Source organism: Loxodonta africana, chromosome 22 (genome assembly GCF_030014295.1).
Source record: "Loxodonta africana isolate mLoxAfr1 chromosome 22, mLoxAfr1.hap2, whole genome shotgun sequence".
Classification (NCBI taxonomy): Eukaryota; Metazoa; Chordata; class Mammalia; order Proboscidea; family Elephantidae; genus Loxodonta; species Loxodonta africana.
In genome coordinates this window covers 39,007,064-39,022,044 of record NC_087363.1, presented here as the reverse complement: position 1 = coordinate 39,022,044, position 14,981 = coordinate 39,007,064, and the positions used below count along the sequence as shown (strand labels likewise).

General features: G+C 56.0%; 1 protein-coding gene across 1 annotated transcript in view; it reads right to left on the bottom strand.

Moving 5' to 3' along the window:
* PLXND1 (plexin D1) overlaps positions 1 to 14,981 on the bottom strand; it is a 63,873-nt gene that overhangs the window by 19,497 nt on the left and 29,395 nt on the right. The window contains exons 5-13 of the mRNA XM_064274851.1: positions 14,833 to 14,962; positions 13,008 to 13,185; positions 12,708 to 12,816; positions 11,965 to 12,067; positions 5,639 to 5,743; positions 2,837 to 2,926; positions 2,529 to 2,622; positions 1,332 to 1,486; positions 163 to 314 (exon numbers count right to left, since the gene is read on the bottom strand). Of these exons, the coding sequence (XP_064130921.1) occupies positions 163 to 314; positions 1,332 to 1,486; positions 2,529 to 2,622; positions 2,837 to 2,926; positions 5,639 to 5,743; positions 11,965 to 12,067; positions 12,708 to 12,816; positions 13,008 to 13,185; positions 14,833 to 14,962 (1,116 nt within the window). The remainder of the gene's footprint in view (positions 1 to 162; positions 315 to 1,331; positions 1,487 to 2,528; positions 2,623 to 2,836; positions 2,927 to 5,638; positions 5,744 to 11,964; positions 12,068 to 12,707; positions 12,817 to 13,007; positions 13,186 to 14,832; positions 14,963 to 14,981) is intronic.

Sequence of the window (14,981 nt, the reverse complement as noted above, 5' to 3'; positions counted from 1 at the left end):
GGGGTTGGAAGGGCCTGAAGCAAAGTCCGGGAGCCCTGGCAGTGTGAGGAACTTGTGGGGAGCAGCCAAGTGCTGAGGTGCGAGGGATGGAAAGAGGGGGCAGGAGAGGACAGAGCTGCAGGAATGCCCCCAGAAGAGCCTGGAGCACTGCCCGCTACTCACTCCTCTGACACCGTGTATCTGTCGGCCAGCGGCTCACAGGCTACGCTGCCAATCCACACGCCGTGGGCCACATCTCTGAGCCGCCGGCCCAAGTTCCTGCCGCGGACGGTCAGCAGGGTCCCACCGTCCAGGGGGCCACTCAGGGGCTCAATCTGCCAGCGACCAGAGAGAGGGGCGAATGGGTTCAGGCTGGGCCCACTGCCACTCGCACCAGGGGGAGGCAGGGTGGGGCAGACCTATGGCTTAGAGAAAGATCCAGAGGCTGGGAGAGTCCCGGCCACCTGGCGGGTTGGTGGGAGTGCAGCTGATGACGTGTGTGCTGTTACTATGCCCGTGTGGGTCTGAGCACGTGGGGGACACAGGGCATATGACAGGGTCAATGCCACCAAGGGTGACACCAGGTCAGCTCACAGTGGCCATGTCTGACCCCGTGATCCTGCACCCAGCCATAGCTGATTAGGCTGGGATGGGTACCTGATCCTGGCTAAGTTAATCAGAATCCTTCCCTGAGATTTTTGCCTTACTTAAAACTAAGGCTTGGCAGTTGTTGGTGGCCTCAATTATCGCCATGCCAGCAAGGTTCCCTGGTCTCACTACAAAAGCCAGTGAAGCTCAGCCTGGCTTTCCCCGCACCCGCATGCCCAGCATCCCTGCCCTATTTTTCTACATAGCGCTTAAACTCATTAAAAAAAACCTTGCCATCAAGTAGATTCCAACTCAGAGCAACCCTAGAGAAGAGAGTGGAACTGCCCCATAGGGTTTCTAAGGCTATAATCTTTATGGAAGCAGACTGTCACATCTTTCTCCCATGGAGTGGCTGGTGGGTTTGAACGGCTGACTTTCCGGTTAGCAGCAGAGCACTGAACCACTGAACCATCAAGGCTCCTTCTACAGCACTTAACCACCGTCTACATGTAATTCATTTCCTTTTTCACTTATTGTCTGCCTCCCCCACTAACACCTTAGCTCTATGAGAGAGGGCCACTTTGTTTTGTTTATGGCAGCAACTCCAGCACCCACCACGGGGCACAGCAGGTGCTCAGTAGGTGATAATACAGGTTCATGCCTGGGTGTGTACAAGCACATGTGTCTAGGAGCCCAGGTGCCTGTGGGGTTGGAAGGCACGTGCAGGCATGTGGGTGCATGAGTGCCCCACTGGGCTTGCTTACCAGGTGGATCTCAGGGGCGGGGCAGGAGCCAGGCAAGGGCTGCAGGGGTCCCCGCAGGCGGCAGCCATCGCTCCATACACAGAAGTGGCCCAGGTCTTCACGGCCCAAGCACTGGGAACAATCAGGGCTGCCCATGGCGCAGTTATAGACCTCGACTGGGGGAGACACAGGGAGGGTGAGTCGGCTTCACTCTTGGGGTGCCCCATTCTCGCTGTCCCCTCCACACCCCCAGTCCCCACAAGAACTACACCCTCTTACTGTGTGTCCCACCCAGAGGCAGATCCTGGTTCTGAGGGTCAGGACTCCGTGAGCAACAACACCCCCTCCTGGAGGTCAGTGGTCTTAGCACCTTCTCCATGCTCCCCGGGACCCCAGGCTAAGCACAGCGCAGCTCCAGCCTCATTCAGTACCATCATCCTCGCTGGGATTCTATCAGTTGGGAGCTATTTGTGACCCCCATTTTACAGATAAGAGCCTGAGGCTCAGAGAGGAAGAGTGATGTGCCTAAGGTCACACAGCCAGCAAGTGGCAGAGCCAGGACTCACACCCAGGGCTGACTAGGTATGGGGCCAGGAGGGTCCATCTGCCCCCCCAGTGAGCTCAGGGGCCATGGGGTACCATGGTGCAATGCAGGCCCTGTGGGGGCCAGTCCTGGGCTTTTCTCTGTGGCCTCCTGGCTCCTCGAGGCCTTCATGATGAGGAGACAGCCAAGTGGGTTTCAGGGGCCCCCATGTCCACCAGGGTTATCTAAATAGGCATGAACAGACAGGCCCTTGGAGAGTTGATTAAAAACATAAAATGTCAGCAATGAGAACCACCATTGTTATCGGGATGTTGCTATACCCCAGACACTATTCTCAAGGCTTTGGGTGCATCATCAAATCCTCACAAAGCCCCCATTTCAGAGGGACAATGAGGCTCAGAGAAGGTAAGCAAGCAGTCCAAAGTTGCACAGCCATTGCATGGAAACATCCTGAGGGCATGGGTTTTGTCCATCTTCTTTATAGCTGTTTCTCTCAATGCTGGGTGAGTGAGTGACCAGATGCAGAACGGCGGGGCGGAATATGAGGGTGAGTGTGTTCTGGGGAATGACAGGGTGGGCCGCCTGCCTGTGTGTGAGCCCCACCCACTGTTGCTGAGTTCCCTGTGGCTGAGGCTGGTGGTGAGGAGTTGTGTGGGGTGGATGGGGGCTCTCACCCATCATGGGGTCCGGGCTGTCCAGGAATTGGGCTGGCCGTCCCTTTAGCTGAAGGCTGAGTGGGTACACCTGGCTCTTCTGAGTTGTGTGCAGCTGCAAAAGGATAGGAAAGAGCATGATGAGAGATGGGTAATGCCTAGGTCTCTCCTGGGGGAGGGGGTATCATGGAGAAAGGCTAGGGCAGGGCTATTGGGGATAGGGGAACCAAAAGGCTGACAGTACAGAGGGGTAAAGTGGGGACAAAGGGGTATATCATCTGGACTTGTGCAGGCCTCCCCCTGCCCTCCACTGTAGCCATACCACTCACCACCACTTGGTTGCAGCGTACAGTTGATTCATTCACCCATATGGCCTCAAAGATTTCCTCTGGCCCAAAGCTACACTCTAGGGCTGTGCCCTGTAGGAAATGGGGTTGCTGAGGAGTGCAAAGCCAATGCCCATTGCCCTCCAGCTCGATCAGGACATCATGGACTGCTGCCCCATAAAGTGGGCTTGGTCCTATCTCCAGGCCTTCGCTTGGGCTGTGCTCTCCCTAAACATGCCCTTCCTGGCCTCCACTGCCAACGTTTGAGGGAGGCAAGGAGTACATGAACACCCAGAACATTGGCCTCATATTCTCTGTACCACTAAAAGCCTGTCCAACATCCTGACAGCCAAACCAGAGGCCTTTGACTCAGCTCGTGAAGTCCCAACTTTTAAGCATGACCGACATTCAGTGTTCACTCCAGTGAGATTCCACCTGCTTGTTGAACCTTAATACCCCTCGCTTATGTGTCCCAGTGAAACCAAGATACTCTTTAATACCACAGACTCTCCAGCCTCCAGGCCTTTGCCCAAGACCATTCCTCCACCCTTTCACCACTCAGCAAAATTCAACACAGCCTTCAAGACCCAGCTCAAACATCCCATGTTCTAAAACCTTCCCAAATTCTCCCTTCCAGTTAAGGGCTCCACTAATTTGACTTCATTCATTCAGCAATGAATACCTTGGCCATGTGCTGGGGGCTCTCCCTTAAGCCCCTAAAGCTTGTTGAAGTACCAACTTTATCCCTCATCTCCCCACCCTCTGGGGGAGGGATGGGGCTGAGCCTCTGCCCCTCTGACACCCCTAAGGCCTCAGAAGGCAGTTGGAAGAGTTCAGGTTCTATGTCACATGGCCCTGAGTTCATATCCTATCTCTGCTACTTTCTAGCTGTATGACATTGTACAAGTCACTCCTCCTCTCTGAGCCTTTGTTTTCTTACCTTGTACCCTGGGAATAAGCTTCCTGGCCCTACAGAGTTGCTGGGAAAATTGAAGATCATGATTTTTAGTGGATTGCACACCCAAAAAAACCAAACCCGTTGCCATCCAGTCAATTCCAACTAATAACAACCCTATAGGACAGAGTGGAACTGCCCCATAGGATTTCCAAGGAGTGGCTGGTGGATCCAAACTGCTGACCTTTTGGTTAGCAGCCTGAGTTCTTAACCACTGCGCCACCAGGGCTCCAGGGTCACACACAGTAGGTACTTAATAAGTGCTGGTTGTTGTTAGTATACAGGAGGTGATCAATAAATGTTCATTGCATGAAGCAACAGGGCCCAATGCTCGAGTCTCATCTTGCCCTTGGCCCAGCCCAGGCCTCCCAGGAGCAACATCAATAAATATCTGCTGAATGAGCACACTCGGGTTTCGTGCTGACGAGGCCGAGCCACCCGTCAGCCACGTGGCAGGACTTCCTGTTTATGTCCCTGTCCTTGGCAGATGTGATACCCTGAGAAGAAGGAAGGTCTGTCTCTACCCACCCACCCCCCTCACTTTACCCTCCAGGGGTCCCAGCCCCAAAGCTAACACAGGAAACTGGCTGCTGACAGGCCCTAACACTCATCCTGGGCCCCGTCATGCTGAACTGGAAGGTAAGTCCACTTCGGCCACTTCAGGGCATTGAGTCCCACCTCACCTGGGGTCCTCAGGGTGTAGGCTCAGGAAACAGGACTACTGTGGAGCCCAAGTAGGGGGCTCTGCCCGCTCCCTTCTAGTCCCCATCCCACTAGGTGTTCTCAAAGCAGGCCTGGGGGGCAGAAGGGTAGGGACTACTGTCCACACAAGGAGAAGGGGCAACTGAGGCCCAGGGGGGACAGGGACTGGCCCCTATAGTTACCCAGCTAGACGGGATCAGCTGGACTCAAACTCAGGGCTCTGGCCTCCACACCGAGGCCCCTGGAGCCCAGGGGAGCAGAACTGCCCTTCCTACTTCCCAGGTCCCTCAGTCATTCCTGGGAGACTCCCACCCCAAGTGAGGGAAGTGTTCATGGCTGAGAGCAGTGTCCCCCCACCACCACCCTCATTACTCCAGCCCAGCCCCGAGGCTCCTGACACATCCCAGATGCCCCACACGTGGCCCCCACGTGTGACAGCTCCTCCGTGGAAGTGAAGAGACAGATGGTGAATCCCCAGGAGCTGGGGAGGGGGTGGCTGGCATGCTTCCAGCACTCGTCAACACTTCCCACCCAGACGCTCCTCCAGGAGGGGCCCAGAAAGGGGCTGCTTCCCCTCCTCCAGCTCTCTGGGTAGGGGCCCATTTCAGGGAAGAGCACTTGACTGAGAGTCCAGGATGAAGCTGGGTATCCAGCCCCATGCTATATGACCAGAGTCATCACCTTCCCTGTCTGGGCCTTATTTCCCCCCGTGGGCCCTGTTGCTGGGGCAGGCAGCTGGGAGACCCTGAGCCACCAGGAGGGCCTGCTTTAGAGGTGAGGATGTCTTGGGGTCCTGGCCAAACCACTGCACTACTGAAATTTTGACACAGCTGTCACGGTGAGTCTTGGCCAGTGTTTCCCCCCAGAACCGCTGGCGTGGCCCTTATCCCTCCACGCCACAAGCCTTCCGTAGCCTTTGCCCTCAGCAGGCTGTGCCCACCTATCTCCCTTTCCCCCAGCCCTGCCTGCCCTGAGTGCTGCTTCCTCCTCAGCCAGAACCTGATACCCAGACAATGAAAAACTCCCAGACAGACACTGCAGGCTGACACAGCGGAGGGCCACAGGCCATGATGCTCATTGTCCTGGGCCATGGGGCCACGGGTGGCCTGCCCTCTGTCCACCCCCAGCCTGGCCTGACCCACACTTACTTGGAAGAAGGAGGCATTGGCGAGGGGCACCAGGATGTTCTGAGAGCTGCCTGTGGGCACAGGTGCCAGGGGTGAGGGCAGGATCTGGGGGCAGTCCTGAGGACTCTACAGGCAGAAATGAGAGAAGGAGTGCAGTCGGGTAATTCAGAGACAGGCCGGAGGATTCTCTGCCACCCAGCTCACCCCGTGCAGCCCTGGCTCCCCGGGGATCTGAGACCTGCTGGGGAGGCACCAGCCAGTGTGTGTAGTGAGAAAAGACTGGGATAAATTCCCAATAGCAGCCACCACTAAGGGCCCCGGGCCAGCGTATCCCATGCACTCTCTCATCTGATCTTCATGGCGACTCCATGAACAGGAAGTTTTCCTGGCTCCATTTTACAGGTCAGGAGACTGAGGCACAGAGAGCCATGATCATGGCCCAGCGGTGGAGCCAGGACACCTCCATCACTGCTCCACAGTGCCTCTCAGAGGAGGCAGGGAGGCCAGACTCTAAGGCCTGGCTCTCCTTCCCATCACTGGGCCTTGCCTGTCCCAACTGTGTAGGAGGAGCAGTACCCACTCCGCGAGACTCCGCCCAGCTCTGCTATGTTGGTTTCCAGACCAACACACGGGAAATGACTTAGAAAAAAGAAGCGCCAGGCTTCTGAATGGTCTACGAGGACAGGGCTGTGAGGGTCAAGGATGCCAGAAGGACATTAAAGGGGCCCTGGTTCCACCAGATGTCTTGGTGGACACCCTGTCCCTGACAACCAGGTGTGAGTCACAGCCCCTGGGTGGAGGTGCTAGGTCCCAGATACTAGGGGCAAGGGCACACGCTCCTTATTGTCCTCACGTGGGAGGTGGACTCACTGAGGCCTGGGGGAGGAAGACTACATACTTCAGAAAAAAAAAAGAAACTGAGGTTCAGAGAGGTGCAATGAGCTACCCAAGTTCACAGCCAGTGAAAGCAGAGCTGAGCTTTGAACCCCCATCTGTCCAACTCCACATTCAGCGGGCCCCAACTTTGGGGCTCCTAGAAACTACCTGTGGAGCAGGTGAAAATGCAGATGCCTGGCCCCAGCTCCAGATTCCAAGGCCTGCTTGGGGAACTGCTGTCTCCAGGGATCTGGGGAAGCTGAGGCCCAGGAGGAGAGGCAGAGAGCAGGGGGAAGGGCTGTGTCCACCATGTCCACCTTGGGGGTCTCTCTGAGCTAGGAAGTCTGGAGCCTCGCCTGCCCAGGATACTTCAGGCCTGGGGTCCCCAGTGAGCCACTAGGAAGTGACTCCTCACATTCTAAGCCTGACCTGCTGGGGCCCCAAGCGAGTGGGATTGGGGGTCCAGGAGCAGCCACACCCATGACAGGGGCCAATGACCCTCCAGCCCTCCTCCTGCCCACGTCTGAATGGGGAAGGATTTGGGATGGAATCAGGCTTGGAAACACCTGGTGAGCCATGTGTGTCCACCCGAAGTTACCCAGCCGGGGTCAAAGGCCTTGGGGTAGATCTTGGGGCCCTTCCTGGGGTCTTCTCTCCTTACTCCTGATCAGACGGGAGCTCCTTGAGGGCAGGAGGGGGACCCCAGCAGAAAACCAGAACTCAAAGGGATCCAATGCCAATAATAATAGTGGCAGGAGCTAGCTCATAGAGCCCTCACTATGTGCCTGGCATGGTTCTGAGCCCTTTGCAACGTATTAATTCACTAAATCCTCTTCCCAACAACCTTATGAAGTAGGTACCATTGTTACACCCATTTTCCAGAAGAGGAAACCGAGGCACAGAGAAGCAAGGTGGAATGGGCAGAAGAAGCAGGTCTAGTTCTCCAGACCCATCACTGACCACGAGGCCCAGAGTGGTGAGTTTCCTGGGCAGCAGTGCCTGGTGCAGACCACAGGTGCCCCAGCCAAAGAAAAAACATGGCCAGGCCTGGGTGAGGCTGCCTGAGCTGGCCCATTGCGGGCTGGGAGGTAGAAGCACCAGTCGTTGTCCCTCTCTGAGCCTCAGTATTCACATCTACACCTTAGGGCTTTTCGAGGCAAAGCTGCTGGATAGAACTGGCCCCAGGTCCCCTAAGGCCCTGGGCTGCCCTTTTGCACCCTCTTGTGTGTAAACCCTGTGGAATTTCAGGGAATGGAACCCACGTGTTTCTGATCAGGTTTCACAGCTGCTGCCAGGTCTACTTTGCAGCTGGCTGGGGGACCAATATCTCTGTCCTTCCAGCTCCCCCACCACCCATGGGTAGGTGGCCGACAGAAGGGACAGGGGCAGGAGGAGCTTCCATATAAGCTCCCCTGAGGCCCAAGAGCCCCCAGAAAGAATGACGTGGGATTCCCGAGGACCCCCCACTCTTTTTGAGTGCTTTTTTTTTTATCATGGTGGCCACATAGATGCTTGTACCCATTCTACAGAGTGGAACTGAGGCTGAGTGTGCTGCACATCCCCCTGGGTCGGCTAAGCCTCCCTCAGTGCCATAGGGCCAGACGGTGTGCTGCTGCTGGTCTCCAGCCCCCACTGTCTGCCTCCAAAGTCTGACTTGGCCTTTGGGGAGCTGTCCCCACAGGCCTGTGGTTTGAATGGACTGACCCTACCTCCTAGTCCCAGGGACAGACAGGTGCCCGGACCTCGTCTGGCTTCAGTGATTGATTCAGGGAGTGTATGTGACCCAAGCTGAGCCAATGAGATGCAGTGCTGGGATTTTCAGGGAACCAACAAGAAAGAGAAGCTCCTCTTGTTTCCTACGTTGCCAAGAGTCAGAAGCCAGCCCGGAGCTGCTGAGGCCTTCTTGCCACCAAGAGCAGAGCGCCTGCCTGAGATTGGAGCTCCCCTTGAGGGGTGGAGAGGCTACTGACAAGATTGTTGGAACCCCGGGGTCCAGCTGTGCCTGAAGGTGATAACACCTCCCCGACTAGTCACTCACACAAGCCAATCAAGTCTGTGGGGGGCCAGAGCCAGAGTGAGCTGGGAGGTCCTGGTTGCAATCAGGGGAGTTGGGCCTCCCTCTTTCATCCCAACTTAAGCTGCCAGCACCTCAGAAAGAGGCTGAATGGCTTTTCCCTTTGTCCAAGCACAGCCTGCAGGCTTAAGGAACCCTGGCGGTACTTGGGCAGGGCTGTGGCTGCAGGAAACCAGAAGTGAGGACACGCCAGACAGCACCGCCAGGGGCCACAGCAAACCCGAGACATGCCCCAGCAGTCACCAAGGGCTCCATCCATCACCTCTTCTATCTCTCATGGTCCAGATGGGAAACCAAGGCCAAAACGGTTCTCATAACTCTTCCAAGGTGTCTCAGGGGTGAAAACTGGTATCCCTCTCCAGCAAAGCACTAACCTGCCAGGGACCCTGAATCCACCGGACTTGGCCCTTCCCCACCTTTCTGCCTCTGAAACTGCCTTCAAACTCCTGCCAAACCTCTCCCTCCACTGGCTCCCAAAGGCAGCGCCGCTCGGTGGTGTCCACGCCAGGCTCTCCACCAAGAGGGCCACCCCCATCTGCCTTCATTCTCTTCTCAGCCTAGCCCTCGGGCACCTGAAAATGGAGGAGGAAGCTACTGTCCTCACTCTCCTTCTCTCCCCACAAAGCTGGGGCCCTCCTCCCGGCACCCTCCACTCAAGTGGGGCTGCAGCACCTCCCCACCCAGTCCTTCATCTGGACCCACTAGTGACAACGGAAACTGACAAGTGACTCAGCCCCTAGGACCCCCTCCTCAGGACCTAGCACTATCTCCCAGGGCCCAAGGGGTCCATGTGGATGCGCAGACCCGCTACCCACCATCCCTTCCACCCCACCAGAGAGGCATGGCGCCTGGGTGGCTAACTGGCACTTAATTAAATGCCAAATTAAGCACCGGTTCAGAGCCTCCTGCAGGCCCGGGGAGGGGCTGTGCCTTCTCTGGGTGGATTACAGTAATCATCTAAGACAGCTCCTCTTTGCACCTCCACCCCTAACTCCTGGCCACAGCGCTGCAGACCTGGGGGCAGGTCAAACGGCGCTGGGGGAATCAGATGGGGCTCAGGGGAAAATTGGATGGTGGCTCAGGGGCCAGTCAGATGGAGCTCAAGGGGAGGCCGGAAGAGGCTGGTTGGGGAGGCAGCTCTAAGGCCTCCCACGCATCTGTCAGGACCTGGCACAGAGGGGCACTCCCCAAAAAGACCCTCCCCTGATCCACCCAGGCAGAGAGTGACCCCCCCAGTTCCCAGGGATCATGGTGGCATTTCAGTGCACACCTACTGTGTGCCAGGTATAATTCCAGATCCCCAACACAGCCTTTTTAGGTAGGTCCCATTTTCCAGATGTGGAAATAGGTGCACAGAAAGGTTCAGTAGCCCGCCCAGGGCCACACAGCCATAACACTAAGGCTCCTGGGGGTGGGGGGAGAACTATGTGTAACTAGCTCCTTCCCAGGGTCTAGGATAGGCTCAGCCATATAACAGGCACTCAATACAAGCTGAGTCCCCCTACCCCACCATCCTTCTGAGTTAGAGCACCAGGAGGCCGGCTGCTGCATGCATGCTCCATGCTGACATTCACTAAGTCCCTACTGTGTCCACAGCCCTGGGCTGGGGCTAGAGTAGACAGGCCCAGACTGCAGGAACCTGGCGTCCAATGCCTCAAAACCTCCCAACGCCTGAAATCCCACCATCATAGCTTCCCTCCTTTGAGTTAAGCATTGCCCCTGCTGGACTCCTCATCTTCAAAGCAATTTTGAGGATCAGGCAGGAGTTGCTGAGACCAGAGGACTCGTGGCTCAGGCTGTGGGGCCCCTCCTTTGCAAGCAGACCGATTATTAGCACCTGCTGTGGCCGACAGGGCTGCAAGGATTCCCAGGAGATTTTCTGTACCCTGTGTTAAGGGGCTCCTGGTACTCTGTGGACTGGGCTGCTTTCCTGAGATGTTCACCCAGGGTGGGGACCGGTGACCTCCTGCTGGAAGCCAGGGTACCTGGGATACGTTGGCCACCTCAGTTGTGCCACCTGGGAAATGAGTGGGAACATCCCTTCCCTGGACAGAAGAGCAGCAGGCGGCGGGGCGGAGCGGGGGGCTCTGTGCCTTGCTCTAGCCCCTCACAGCCCTGATACAAGATGCAGGGCCCAGCAGCCAGGTCTGAGGGTAGATAAGCTGCGATAGCAGAATCCCGGAGCCCCCCAAGCCCAGCCACCCTACCTAGCTGGGCATTCCCACTCCAGCCCATCTGGTCATCCCTGGCACCAGGCGGGGGTGGCCTTTGAGGCTCTTGGGGCAAAGCTGACAGACCACACGACAAGTGAGCCCGTTCCAGAAACCAGTGAGGTACGTGGCTTTTTCATTTTTCCTCCTGTCCTCTCCTCCCTAGTTTAATTGATTAAATCCAGCCGTCCTAGAGCACTGGGAGGGCCTGGCCCTCAGCCAGCACAGCACCAGCTTGCAGGGCCTGAAGGACCAACACAAGCAGGAGGAGCTGCGAGCACATGGGGCTCGAGACCAGTAGCCTTCCCCAAGTAGGGAGGACCACGGCGCCACCTGCCCAGCAAACTGCGGCCCTACCGCCCATGGGGAAACTGAGGCAGGGGCTTTTTAGCAGCCCAGCTGCTGATTTGTGGAAGAAGAGAGAACCTGAGCTCTGGAGCCAGAGTTCAAGACCCAAGTCTGGGACTTCCAGGCTGAGTGGCTTTATACAAGTCACCTCATTAGGTCCTAGGGACAACTATTCTGACCCCCTCCCCCCAAAAAACCCTGTTGTCATCAAGTCAATTCCAACTTATGGCAACGCCATATGTTACAGAGTAGAACTGCTCCATAGGGTCTTCTTACTTGTAATCTTTATGAAAGCAGATTGCCAGGCCTTTCTTCCATGAAGCCACTGGGTGGATTTGAACCACCAACCTTTAGCTTAGTAATGGAGTGAAAATCATTTGGGCCACCCTGGCCCCTTAAAATATTGAAGTACAATTTGAAGGTACCCAGTCTTGGCACCGATGTGCAGAAACAGGTATTCCTACTGCAGGTGGGAGTAGAAAGTGCTCCAAGTTGTCTGGGGGGCTATTGAGCTAACGGTGTAAGATTATGTCCATGTTTGGACCCCAAAATACCAACTCTAAGAACTGGTCTTCAGGAGTAGTCAAGAATATTCACAATCCCCTGGCTGTGAAGGTGTCTGGCGCAGCAATGTGTAAAATGCAATACAGAAGCGGGAGGTGGTCAGCGTGCCCGACCACAGGGGATTGGCTCAGTGTGCTATGGCATGTGATGCACACCGCATAGCTGTTAAGTACGGTGCCTAGGAAGACTATTTAATGACACAGAAATGTACTCAACATACCAAATGGGGAAAAAAAAAGCGGGGGGAAGCAGAGGGCATCCCGTGCCTGGCTTACCATGAGATTTGGTGAGGCCTCACACCGAGACTGGTTGGAGACGCAGGCATGCTGCTGAGTACACCAGTAACAGGGCCACTGTGTTGACAGGCAGCTGGTGCAGCTGGAAGACAAGGGGCCCCTCAGACACTGGGCTCCCCACCCCTCACTCTGCCACTGTCCCCCAAGAACTGTACCCCCCACATAGACTCAGGAGGCAGATCCTAACACAGGGAAAGAAGGTTTTTTCCAACATCAGAGCTACCTAGGAGGGGTTGGGACCTTGGCAGGTAGTGAGCTCAGTGTTGCAAGAGGTATGCAAAGGGGAAACAGACAGGGCCTTTAAGAGTCCCTGGGTGGCACAAATGGTTAAGCACTCAACTACCAGCCTAAAGGTTGGTGGTTCGAACCCACCCAGAGGCGTCTTGAAAGATAGGCCTAACAATCTGCTTCCAAAGGGTCACAGCCTTGGAAACCCTATGGAGCAGTTCTACTCTGCACACGTGGGGTCACCATGAGTTGGAATCAATTCCATGGCACCTAACAACAACAACAAAGCTACTTCTCTCTGCCTCTACAGACCAGGCGCTTCTAAAGGCCAGGCCCTGGGTTATAAAAGTTTGTTGCATAAATGACAAATGCTAAATAAATGAGCCGGCAAGGCAAGGACCAAGGGTACTGCCTGCCTCTAGAACATGGTCATTTTTCTTCCGAGGGGGGCCCATTCCCCTACCACCGCCCAGAACCAGCCCCCAGCCACTCACGCTGTGTGGGGGTACACTTGTCCAATGCGGCTGCAGTCATAGATGGTGAAATTGGTCTTGACGATGTTCCGCCCATTGACCCTCACAGACATCTCGACGTTTACGTGGTCTGGAATGGATCGGGGGGAGCCAGGGAGAGAAGGACATGGGAAGGTCTCTACCAACATCAGTGGCTGGGCTATCGGGAACCCTGGTGGCCCATGCCTGAGATTCTACCATTATGCTCATGTGGCGGGGGGGGGGGGCAGCCGGGAGCCTTCTGAAGTTGTGCTGACAGACCCAGGGGGTGAGGGTGCTTACCTTGGGTTGGTGGGAAGGGTGGGAACCGGTCCCTTGGGAGGAGGTTGCAGTAGGCAATCTGATGGCTAAAGGCGGGACCCGGCACCCGGGCCACGGTGCGGATGTTGTTCCCATAGTCACAGGCCATCTCCATGCCACTGAGGCCTGGCAGGCTGCCCGAAAGCTGTAAGATCATACCCTGGGGGCAAGGGACTCTCAGCAAGGGGACAGGCTGCTGCCCTCACAGGGCCCCTTCCCTCCCGGGGCTGAGTACCAACCAGGGGCCTGCCCTGTCGGAGTGTTCCCAGAGTGTTCCCTGGTGTGGCCAGGACTCTAGGTCAGAGGGCTACAACCTCCATGGGACCCCTGGGACTCAGTTTCCCCATCTGCAAAATGAAACTCATCCCCTTACAATGGCCAAGAGGCTGCACATGATCTGGTCCCTGTGACTCTCTGATCCTACCCACTAATGTTCTCTCCAAGCACATAGATCTCATTCCTACCCCAGGGTCTTTGCACTGGCAGTTCCCACTGCTTGGGGCTCTTCCTCAGATACTCAGCTGAACCTTCATATCTTTGTTCAATCATTCACCTTCACAGTGAGCTGCCCCGCCCCTCATCCCTGCTCTGTTCTGCTTTCTTTTTTTTCCACAGTACTTATCACCATTGATATTTTATCTTGCTTAGTCCCTCTCCCCGACAAGCACGTCAGCTCCTCGAGGGATGGGACTTTGTCTTGCTCACTGGTGTATTCCCAAAGTCTAGAACTGTGCTTGGCACAAAGTAGATGTTCAATGATACTTGATGAACAAACGAATGAGAGAACGAACAGAAGAACCTACACCCAGTCGGCTCACTATAAGGCCCATGAAGGACCCTGTGGCATGTACTGATGGGAAGGGGTGGGCACAGAGGAGCCCCAGGCTTGGACCTTGCAGTCACAACCATCGCCCTTCCCCCTAGTTGACAGAGGAGACCCGACCTATGGCAGAAGCCCTGGTGGCACAGTGGTTAAGGGCTCAGGCTGCTAACACCAAAAGGTTGGTAGTTCAAATCCACCAGCTGCCCCTTGAAAGCCCTATGGGGTAGATCTACTCTGTCCTATAGGGTCACTCTGAGTCAGAATCAGCTTGAGGGCAATGGGTTTTGGTTGGCCTGTGGCAGGGGTTGAAACTCCTTCTGCCCCACCCGTGCTGCCTGCTACAGGTAGGAAGTGGCTTCAGCAGCCCCAGCCCTCCTGGGCACAGGCAGGGGAGGGAGGAGTGAGAAGCCATTCACCCCCAAGCTGTAGACTTATCTGTTTCTGTGAAATGGAAATAGCAGCTTAGCATTTGGTGGCACCTGCGTGTCTCCCACCCCTCTTCATGGCCAGGGAGAGGCAGGACGAGGGGGCTCACTCTCTTCCTACTCTCCAGCTCACCCTTGCCACCTGGAACTCTAGAGTCCACCCACTTGAATTCAAGTCCTAGATCAGCCACTCTCTAGCTGTGTGACCTTAGGCAATTCACTTCAACTCTCTGTGGCTTGATTTCCTTATCTGAAAAATGGGGATGTTAAGAGCATCGACTTCATGGGGTTGCTGTGAGGTCTAACGAAGTTGAATGTCATGTGCGTGGCCTGTGCCTGGCACTTAGTGAATGTCAATAAAGCCCTTACTATCATTATCACTTTTGTACCCAGGTTCCTAGGGCTCCATGGGCAGGGTGCCCACCTTTCTGTGCTTCTGTCCCCCATCTTTATTGTGGGAAAGTGCTGGGTTTGGTGGAAGCCCTGATGTGTGGGTGCTGGGTGAAGGGAGGCTCCCACCCTGCACCCCCTATACTGGGTCCTGGCCGCCCAGACTCACTTGGTACTCCCGGCGCACGTCAATCTCAGCTGGCAGGACGGTCATGGCAGGGCAGCGGCTAGTGCCCTCGCTGGCACTGGTCCAGAAATGCTGCTGGCTGGAGTTGGCGCAGTCCTGCTGCAAAGTGCACCTGGGGCAGCCTTGAGGGT